The sequence below is a fragment of the Branchiostoma floridae genome, chromosome 2, assembly GCF_000003815.2.
Source record: "Branchiostoma floridae strain S238N-H82 chromosome 2, Bfl_VNyyK, whole genome shotgun sequence".
NCBI lineage: Eukaryota > Metazoa > Chordata > Leptocardii > Amphioxiformes > Branchiostomatidae > Branchiostoma > Branchiostoma floridae.
The window spans coordinates 11,453,721-11,464,191 of NC_049980.1; the positions used below are offsets into that span (position 1 = coordinate 11,453,721).

Consider the following 10,471-nt stretch of genomic DNA (forward strand, 5'->3'; position numbering starts at 1 on the left):
GGTCATTTACGTCGATGGAGGTCAGACATTTAGGTGATGATATACACCAAAAAGCCGAGTTACTCCAGCAACTGGGTATAATTTTCGAAAGGGTCATTTAGTTGAAAAAAAAAACACCTTTGGAGATGATTGTTGATTTTTAAGCAAGTGAGGAGTTTTAAAAAGATCTGAGGAGGAGTAAGTGTCATTACTAAGGGATCAAAGATATAACGTGTTATTTGCTTAAGTTGTAGTGCCTAAATAGAAGCACACAACGACTACTGCACATCTATGAATATTGACGTATGATTTATAGCATAGATTTTTAACCTAATAAGACTGGAGTGCATGTACTATATTCAGATACCTTAAGTTGATTTATTATCGTGACCTAAATGTAAAGCAGGTCAGCTATCTACATTCTTGAAGAGTTCATCAGTTGCATAGCTACTGCATCAGTGTATCAGTGTAATGGTGATGATATAGTGTGACTTCCGGCAAAACTGGCAAACACGAGCTCGTATGTACGTATACGTAGTCAGTAGCGTCGGTGCACAAATCACATTTCGGGGCATTATTATTAAGTACAAATCTTTCAATGAATGTCTACAAAAATTACTTTCCATGTGACACCACCTTTATTATTATCATATTAAACCTTAGATGAGAGAGAAAGAAAAACATTGAGCTGTGACCTAAGGTGTGCGAGTCAGCTTGCTATGCTGGCTTCTTTCTAGTTGATATACGAATGAAATCCTAATCAAACATTTTGACAATGTCTTCAAAGATTTCATGGCACGATCCACAGCTTATCCTTGTTTTCTCTCGTCAATTAACGTTACATATTTCATTTGAAAAAAAGATGTTTACTGAAAAATAATCGGACCTTGATGAAATTGGTAGATATTGATCAAAAGCTTTCTACTTATTTTTGATAACTATACCCCGAAATTTGAGTTGTGTGGTTTATTTTTAGCGTGAAGTCACCAACACCTGACTTTTCGCTGTACGGTAGTGTCATAGCAACTAGGGCGGTGGTCTACAATTGTGTGAAGGTTACGACACATAAGCGTACACGTGAAAGATGTCATTAGATTGATTCATCTCTGCGGTGGGTCTAATATGGAGCTTACATATGGCGTAACTCGGGGGCAACTTTGATATTTTCCCTGCAAATGCAAATGAATGTCATCCCATGCCATAGTTACCATCGAAGATACCGCTGTTTTTGACAAACAGATTAGTGGCCACAGGTCAACAATACGGTGGGGTTGTATGCTCAAAACATGTGACATCCACCATTATATGTCGCCAGTCACAGTATAGGACATCGTTTGAGATAGACTCTACAGAACGAGTCTTAAAGATGATGTCCTCCACGTGCACAGTGTTCATGTTGATTTGTGCGTTGTCCACTTCTAGTGCACAGTTCGGCTTCGGTACTAAGCCCCCGTCTCCATCGACGCCACTGATAGTACTCACGACCACTGTTTCCACTCCGAATTCGAAGTTGCCGACTACTTCAGCCGACCAGCTGACAACCACACAACAGGAAGAAACTACACTACCTGGGCTAACAACCGAAATCGGTACCCCTGAAGCGGAGACTGCCACGGTTACAGCGCCTCCTGGTACTGAGAGTACCACGGACTACAGCAGTCCTTCTATACAGGGGTTACAGGCATGGGAAATCGCTCTTATTGCAGCCGGGGCGAGTCTGGCCGGAATACTCGTCATTGCAGCAGTTGGATACGGTATCTACAAAGCATGTAGGAAACGTAAAAGGTGTGTCTACTGTATGGTACATAACATGCATTTTTTTAGTACACGCTAACGTTGTTTTGATGTGGATATTTATAATTTAGATGGCTCCAAAATGGACAAGTTACAGTTTCAGTGAGACGTTAAACCATCACAGTAACATTTTTGTCCTTGTAAGAACGAAAAAGAAAAATGAATTTTATGTACATTCCCTACTATTGCGTCCATTAATGTTGAAATTATCCTGCAGGGCCCGAGTCGGTTCCCAGCATGAGATGGAGTCACATGGAGAATGACAGCAGAGTGGCTCCAGACAGCAGCTGTCCTCGTCTGCTTCAGGTCAATGAACTGTACAGACATCACTGAATAGTACACGATTTGAACAAAAATAAGACGGCTACTCCATGTCTGTAACATGTAATATACGTGATGAGGGCTTTTTATATGTCGATTAGACGACGCTTTAAATCTTACGATTTAGTTGTTGTGCTATATCTTGAGTTGCTTGACATTGTTTAGTGCCATGTGATGTGACGTGTTATCTGCACGTGATTGACAGGCAGCAAGGAGCCATGGCTCAGCTGAGCACACAAACGTGTACTGTATAACGCATCAATCAGTGGGATTTTAATCAGACACTCAAGTCCGATGACTAACGGGAGGTTAAGAGCTGGATCCCTGCCGTTATTACACGTGGGACCAGTTGAGGAAAACTTTAAAACTTACAACACCGGTTACCGCATCACTAGTCATACGCTAACGGGCTCGTCAATGAGACGTCGCCAAAAGCTTTGCGTTCATTATTACAAGGGCAGGGTTGCTAACTTGGTGACAGAGTATACGCAACATTATATATAGATAAATACTAGATAGATGTGACGAAGAATTAATGTAAAAATTGATCAACTTTTCTATAATCATTTATTTTCCAAATCACTGTACCTACTTTTGTGTGTCTATAGTTGTAGAAGACCATACGAAAGTACCTGTACTTTTGTTGCGACAATAAAAAGTTAGTCTTTATGTAACAATGGGAAGACGATTTTGAATACAGCATGCGAATTTAGAGTAAAATATACCATATCGTGGCAGTTAAAGTCAGATTTCAACGCTTACAATTTATATTCATCTGACAAGGCGAGTTCTTAACATTTATTTTCGATTAAGTTTTAACTTTTTTCTAAGGAAAAAAATAATCTTGCTACTGTAGCTATAGAACCTAATCACATTCATTTATTACAGGCAGTTGAAAAGCACTCACAGACACAGCTATGTTATATATGGCAAGCGTCTGTGCTGCCTTCAGACCGACTTTGCAGAAATATTTCCGTGGTTTCAATAGCGAGAAGACCTTTCATTGTACATCCTTGTCCCAATGGGATAAGCAAAGGTTATGTGTTAACAATCGTGTACATATACATATACATATACGTATACATATACATATACATATACATATACATATACATATACATATACATATACACATACACATACACATACACATACATATACACATGCACATGCACATGCACATGCACATGCACATGCACATGCACATGCACATGCACTTGCACACGCACATGCACATGCACATGCACATACACATACACATACACATACACATACACATACTCTCTTCTTGGAAATGGCATAAATGTAGTACAGCAGGCTGTATGATTAGTTAGACTTAAAGCTGGTTTATCGAGGGCTGTAATGAATATTAAGATCTTATGTATGTTAACGTTACTTAACTTTGCGGGAGGCCCATGGCACGGATCCCAAGGCCAGGCAAACTATCCGCATCAGCGTGCAAACACGCGAGCTAAGGAGAGAGCGAACTTTAGCCTGGGAGCAAATCAACTGATAAGAAGTCCATTGTTTTGCTGACTGCAGGTGCATGCACTTTTTGAAATAGTCGCTAGATGTCTCTAGATTTTTGCGTGTATCCGTCATTGCATCCAAATCAGAGACGCGCTCACTGCTTCATACGTGTAGCTATCAGTAGACATGATATGACACGACACGATGCTCGAACATATCTTAATGAATTTCAGACTGCATGTAACTTTTTCTCTGGAAATTTTGTTTCAAAATGACATCTGTAGTTTCCATATGGACCGTGAAGAGAAATTCAAATTTGACATGCATTTCCCAGAAATTGGATATGTGCGTCATACAGGAGTTTGTATAGCTCATACGGGTTAGTTTGGACAGGCTTTATGATGATAACGTGAAAGGGGCATTCTACAACAGATGGGAGTGATATCTTCCGGTTAATATTAATTTTAGGAAGTAATAAATGCATACTACTTCACATTATACGATAAAGCACCCATTAGCCCCACGCGCATCAAAAATGATTCAGTCTTCTAGTAGACTCCCCAATTACCCTAGCCTCTAATCAATCTAAGCCTATGGGTGAATACGTAATGTACTTGACAATGCCAGACTTAAGTTAGGTTACAATACTAATTTCAGGAGCGCTAAGCAAAACTCTTCTTGTTCGGTGTTCTTTGATATCTACTGAGCAATTAATTGGCCTTCTCGGTGTGCTTAGCGCTCCTCAGATCATGCATTCCAAAAATATGCACGATAAACGAAGTGTCTATATGCATAGAGAATGCAAGGGTAGGGTCTGTATGGGTTTAGGGAGTGCCATGTTATTTCACAATACAGACATCGCGTAATTCACCATAAGTGGAATCCCGCAAAAGGTCGGCTGATTATGTATTAATTGATACGTTATCTATTGAAAAATAACACTCCCTTCTGGAGTGGAATGCCTTTTTAATGACCCGTCTATTCCTCGGTGTTTACGCTGTACGGCATATACACATCGGGTTGGCTCATTAACTCTTAATCAAATGGGTGATTATATTACCTTTTAATCACAAGACAAATGCAAAGAGTATGTTTTTCTTATCAGTGTTTTTGTGTGCATGGAAATGTGTAGGCTGAGTGTGTTTGAGTGGCTTGATACAACGGAGGAAATAAATTAGATAAAGAGATGGCTAGCATTCTTCTGTATGAACGACCATATATGTTTGATACATGTTCCTGTATATGTGTACTATGGCAACAGGATGGTGTTGTAAAAATTGTATGAAGGATATGACATCGTGCTTGTGACAGATACCACGTGATTGATGTATGGAGAGGAGGAATACACCGCGTACACAGTCGCTGGGCAGTGATGGTGATATTTCCATTAGCAACACAAATAGATACCGCTTCACGCCATAGTTACAGTTGAAGATATCGCTGTTTTCGACAAACACTGTGGTTACCACGGGTGAACAGTATAAAAGGGTTGTACATCCCAGATAAATAAGATAACGTCGGATATTCCATCTTGCTAGAGGGACAGTGCTACAAGCTGTTTAAGATGGGCACCAATCCTAGGCGTTTAAAGATGGTCACGTTGACAGTTTTTGTTTTCTTGTGTGCGTTGTCTATGTCAATTTCGAGTGCACAGAGTACATTCTCTTCTCCAGCGACCGCCCAAACCATCCCTGTCGCTACCACTTTGAATTCATCAACTTCTCCGGGGCCTACAGCTGCCAACACAACTTTACCAGGTAAAGTAACGTCACCCCCTAGGTGTCCTGCATTTTTTTGTTGTTGTTTGCATCAACCTCTAGTTTTTCCTTCTGTGTGACAGTATTTCTAACAAAAAGAATCTGTTTTGAATTGTAAAAACATCAGCGATGACGGCGACCACTGTATCCTTGCCGCAATTGCCGACGTCTTCTTCTTCAGCGGAACAATCGACAAATACGCCACAGGACAAGTCTACGGCAGGAGGATCACCTACAGCACTGCTCTTGACTACCGTACAAGATGAAAGTACAACACAGAACTCAACTACATCACAGAGTGAAACTACAACATGGGGCTCACCTACCGCACAAGATGAAAGTACAACACTGGACTCAACTACAACACAACCGACTGAAACTACAACATGGGACTCATCTACAGTACTAGATGAAAGTACCGTGGCACAGGACTCAAGTACAACACAGGACTCAACTACAACACAGGACTCAACTACAGCAGAAGATGAGAGTACCTCAACTACAACACAAAGTAAAACCACAACATGGGACTCAACTACAACACGGAGCGAGACTACAACATCGGTCCCAACTATAACAAAGAGTGAGGCTGCAACATGGGAGTCAACTACGGCACGGCATGATGAAGCTACAACACAGGACTCAATTACAGCTCATGAATCAACTGCAACGCCGGCTGGTACTACAGCAAGGGACTCAACTACAGCATCAAGTGGAACTACAACATGGGGTCCAACTACAACACTGGCTGAAAGAACATCACAGGGGGCAGCTACAGCACAGGCGGAAACCACTCCACATGGCGAAACTACACAACGGAAATCAACTACACCGAGTACCGAGACCGACACAGTCACAGTTCCACCTGGTACTGCGAGTACCACGGGTTACAGTAGTCCCTCTGTGCCAGGGTTGCAGACCTGGGAGATCGCTCTTATCGCTGTGAGCGCAAGTCTGGGTGGGATACTCATCATTGCAGGCTCGGCGTTTGGTATCTACAAAGCACTTGGAAAACGTAAAAGGTGTGTCTTCTATACTTCTTACTACTTCTATGTAACTTTGTTGTATGTTTCTGTCCATGTAGATTAGTATCAAATCATATTTGCGTCACAAACGTCAAACGTAAAAAGATGCTTATGGGGTGTTTATATATCATCTGCAGCGCCCGTGTCAGTTTCGAACATGAGATGGAATCGCAAGAAGATCAGCAGCGGAGGGCCAGCTCTGGACAGCAGCTATCCTCGCCAGCTTCAAATTACTGAACTGTCTGCAGTTCGCCCTGAAAGACAAGACAAATTGAACAAATAGTAAGATCAGATTTGTCAAGGACATGATATACCAGTGAGAGTAAATAGTTTGTAAATTTGACAATTGGATTGTTACTATTATATATAAAGTTATTCAGCATTGTTAAGTTGTCAGGAATTATGACATCTTATCTATGTTTTGATTGACAGGCCAGTAGGACGCTCGGACTAATCCATGCGTACACATACATGTTTATCAAACAACATATCAATCACATCAGGTTTTTAATGAGAGTCTTAATTACGATCATTAATGATACTTTGAGTGTGCATTGATTGAATCACATCCATTAAGTAGGATTAGATGAAGAAGCCAATATGAACGGAAATGACTCATTTGTAAAACCTGGAATTTGCAATGATAAGGGCTGAGATAGTACCAAATTATGTAAAGATTTGTATTCATATAACGTTACTGTTAGGTAGATAGATTGGTCGATTTGCATTAGTTGTGATAATTGAGCTATTTCTTCTGATACTGGACCCATTAAACAATATATGCAATCATTAAAACGTCTACATGTCAGCAATATGTAATGTCAAAAGCTCATCATTTGTCTTATCTTTGTAACAATGGATATTAAAGAGAAGTGGAGGGAACATTCATGGAAAATTATTCACGACGTCTATGTTGTATCACTGTTTTAAATTTGTAAAAATAGCACTGGTTACATATAGTGACATTGTTATTAATGTTCATGTACACAACTCCTATTGTTGTCCATATTTGTGGAACGCCCAACCCAACGCATCTCAAGGCTAAGTAAACTTGCTTTGCACATCAGTATATACACACAAGCGATTGGCAGAGGGAGAACTGTAACCAATAAACAAATTAACTGATAAAAAGTCCATTAAACACGTTGACCTGGAGGTATCTGGAGTTTCCGAAGTCCTCGCCATAGGTCTCTTGTGTAAAAAAAAAAAAAGAAGTCAAACACAACCTGTTTAGAAATAGCCAACACTAGTATTAGATTAGAATATTGTTTATGACTGTCCATTGTCACTATGTGTATACCATGTACTTGCAATTAGCCCTCGGGCACGAACTTGCAAATAAACTTCTATTTGTTGTTTTTTTCCTTTTTTTTCAGATACTATATTACACTTTCGTGCATGCAGATGTAACTCAAAGTACATGTATGTCAACTGATTCATTGTTGCATCTGATGACAAAACTAGATGTGATAAATGCGAACAGTTAATCCACTGGTAACTATTGAGTCCACAAAGAAACCATTATTGTAAAGTAGCAGTAGATATGTGTATATTGTCCTTCACAACAAAGCACTGTAAATTAAATTGTGCCTGTACTTTTGAAATATGTCGCCAGATGTCGCTTCACTAATATACACATTTCTTTTGACGTAGCTTCTTACCGCTTGACTTGCGTGAGCGACCCGGTGCAGGTACGACCAACATGAAAACAAACAGGAAGAATATTGCATGGAGGCTCGGCCTTTTCTGAAGCAGGGCAAATATTGTTTAACAGAAGAAACCCATTAGCAATCTAGCATTGTCTCTATAAACCTTTCGGTACATCAAACAGACTATCGATGTATTTAATTGCTCACATGGAATTGTTTGACCAGGAAAAAATAAAAAATAAAGAATTAAGAAGTCGTGTCTTGATGAGCCTCACAAATCTAAATTACCGCGATCGCATTCTCGTGTGTTTATGAAATTTCAGTGTACTGTAAAGACACATTGTTCAGATGCGGATGAGGAAATAACTGGATTTCTACAGCTGTATATGCCTATTCGTTATTGATCGGTTAAACGCCGATGAAAGAACGGAAGAACGGAAGAAGAAGTATTGACACGGTTCGAACCCCGGTCGCAGGGTTTGTTTTTCAGCTGGCGTTTATAAATATACATATGCATAGATCAGCAGAAGGTGGTGACAGAATAAATTGTCTCAAAATATGGTCGAGTGAGCAACGTACTGAATCAAGACGGCGTGTTGTCTGCTCTCGAGGAAAGAGTTTTAGGAAAGATTGGTACAACGATGAAGCTTTGCGCATATTGGAAGCTACTGTTGCTGTGGTGCTCGGTTTGTAACGGGCAGACTACAACAGAAGTCACAGCACTTGCCACCACCAACGATACTACATGGAGCCTCACGTCTGGGACAACGTGGGAACCGACAACAGAAACCATAACTGTGACGGGCATATCCACCACCGACGCAACATATGCCCCTGGCTCTAATACCTTCCCCATTCCTGCTCAAACCACCCCAACGACAAATGTAACTGATAACGGAACGACGGATGGCAACAACACGGCCGCTACTACAACAGTTGGCACCACCAGTGATACAACGGTGGAACTGACAACCATTCTCGATACAACGGCAAACCCAACCGAAGCTGCTACGTCCTTTCTGACCACCCCAGTCAGAAATGTAACTGACAACGGAACGACGGATGGTAACAGCACGGCCGCTGCTACAACAGTTGGCACCACCGAAAATACAACTGTTCAATTGACAGCCATTCCCGATACAACGGCAAACCTAACTGAAGCTACCACGTCCTTTACCAATGCCGCTTCAAGTTCACCCGGGCCCAATCTTACCACCCCAGTGGCAAACGTAACTGATAACGGAACGACGTATGGTAACTATACGGTTGCTAATACTACAACATTCGGCACCACCGATAGTACAACAGTTGAATTGCAATTGACAACCATTTCTGATACAACGGAAAACCCGACCGAAGCGACCACGTCCTTTTTCAATGCCCCTCCAAGTTCAAACGGGTTCATTCTTACCACCCCAGTAGCAAACGTAACTGATAACGGAACGACGGATAGTGACTATACCACTGACACTACCTCAGTTGATACCACCGATAATACAACTGTGGAACTGACAACCATTCCCGATACAACGGGGGAAGCAACCGAAGCGGCCACGTCCTTAACCCATGTCGCTTCAAGTCCACCCATGCTGTCCAATACAACGACAAATGCAACTGGCAACGGGACAACGGGTGGTAACAATACTGCCCCAACAACCACCATAGCAGTAGGTACCAACGACAGTACAACTTGGAGCAACACCACTAATGGTTCATTGACTACTTGGGAATCAACGTCGCCCATGATCAACACAGCGACACCTGTTGATTCTTCGGTATCAACTTTTCCGAACGAAACAACACCAACTGATTATGGGACAACGACTGGAGACATAACAAGCGCAGCTGATAATACTTCAACAACGTGGGCCTCTACGACCGTCTTCGGTGTAACGTCAAACGAAACCACGACAGACATGTCCTACACCGACACCACATCGGACACAGAAAACACAACATCTGTCACTGACACCTGGTCTTCGGAATCAACTCTGCCGGGCGACCCAACGACAGAAGCAACTGCATATGAAACGACGGATTGGAGCACGGCAACCGAAGCCGCAGAACCTGAAACAACATTTGACACTCCGCCAAACACCATCACAGCAGCTATGACCACAAATGTTACAACAGACACGATTATCAGCACAGCAGAAGTTAACACCGTCACTGGGGATGGTATCACATCGGTATATACCAACGGATCTGAAACAACAGACCTACACATGACAACAGTGAACGTACCTACACCGACTCCAAATCCTGTTATGACAGCAGTGACCACAGAGATTACAACGGACACGACTGACAACACAACAGTCAGTACAACCAACGAAACTATCACGGTCCCTACTTCATATGAAACAGCAACCCCGATTACAACACCGACTGAACCTAAAACAACATTGTCTGCTACATTTGAAACAACGCCCCCAGAAGCAACGCCTTACACACCTGAAACAACACCTTCAGAAAC

General features: G+C 41.6%; 3 protein-coding genes across 4 annotated transcripts in view; all 3 read left to right on the forward strand.

The window, feature by feature from the left end:
* Window positions 1–965: 965 nt before the first annotated feature.
* LOC118410020 lies at window positions 966–2,768 on the forward strand. The gene is made up of 2 exons (XM_035811471.1): window positions 966–1,764; window positions 1,991–2,768. Exons 1-2 carry the CDS (start codon window positions 1,346–1,348, stop codon window positions 2,034–2,036), a joined length of 465 nt encoding a protein of 154 aa, XP_035667364.1. The 5' UTR covers window positions 966–1,345; the 3' UTR covers window positions 2,037–2,768.
* A 2,047-nt stretch (window positions 2,769–4,815) lies between these two features.
* LOC118409784 (cell wall protein DAN4-like) lies at window positions 4,816–7,007 on the forward strand. 2 transcript variants are annotated; one of them, XM_035811087.1, is made up of 3 exons: window positions 4,816–5,321; window positions 5,449–6,343; window positions 6,484–7,007. In XM_035811087.1, the coding sequence occupies exons 1-3, from the start codon at window positions 5,129–5,131 to the stop codon at window positions 6,581–6,583; spliced, it is 1,188 nt and encodes a 395-aa protein (XP_035666980.1). In that variant the 5' UTR covers window positions 4,816–5,128; the 3' UTR covers window positions 6,584–7,007. The 2 variants fall into 2 exon arrangements, with proteins under 2 accessions (XP_035666980.1, XP_035666979.1); XM_035811086.1 differs by having other exon boundaries at window positions 4,850–5,321; window positions 5,440–6,343.
* Window positions 7,008–8,636: 1,629 nt separating this feature from the next.
* Window positions 8,637–10,471, forward strand: part of LOC118403992 (mucin-22-like) — a 10,288-nt gene continuing 8,453 nt past the window's right edge. Inside the window, exon 1 of the mRNA XM_035802894.1 lies at window positions 8,637–10,313. Coding sequence (XP_035658787.1) covers window positions 8,637–10,313 — 1,677 coding nt within the window. The remainder of the gene's footprint in view (window positions 10,314–10,471) is intronic.

Coding starts and splice junctions, on each gene's coding strand:
- LOC118409784 (XM_035811086.1), top strand. CDS start 5,129: ATGGGCACCAATCCTAGGCGTTTAAAGATGGTCACGTTGACAGTTTTT. Junction 5,322..5,439: donor TGCCAACACAACTTTACCAG/GTAAAGTAACGT, acceptor TTTGAATTGTAA/AAACATCAGCGATGACGGCG. Junction 6,344..6,483: donor GCACTTGGAAAACGTAAAAG/GTGTGTCTTCTA, acceptor TATCATCTGCAG/CGCCCGTGTCAGTTTCGAAC.
- LOC118410020 (XM_035811471.1), top strand. CDS start 1,346: ATGATGTCCTCCACGTGCACAGTGTTCATGTTGATTTGTGCGTTGTCC. Junction 1,765..1,990: donor GCATGTAGGAAACGTAAAAG/GTGTGTCTACTG, acceptor ATTATCCTGCAG/GGCCCGAGTCGGTTCCCAGC.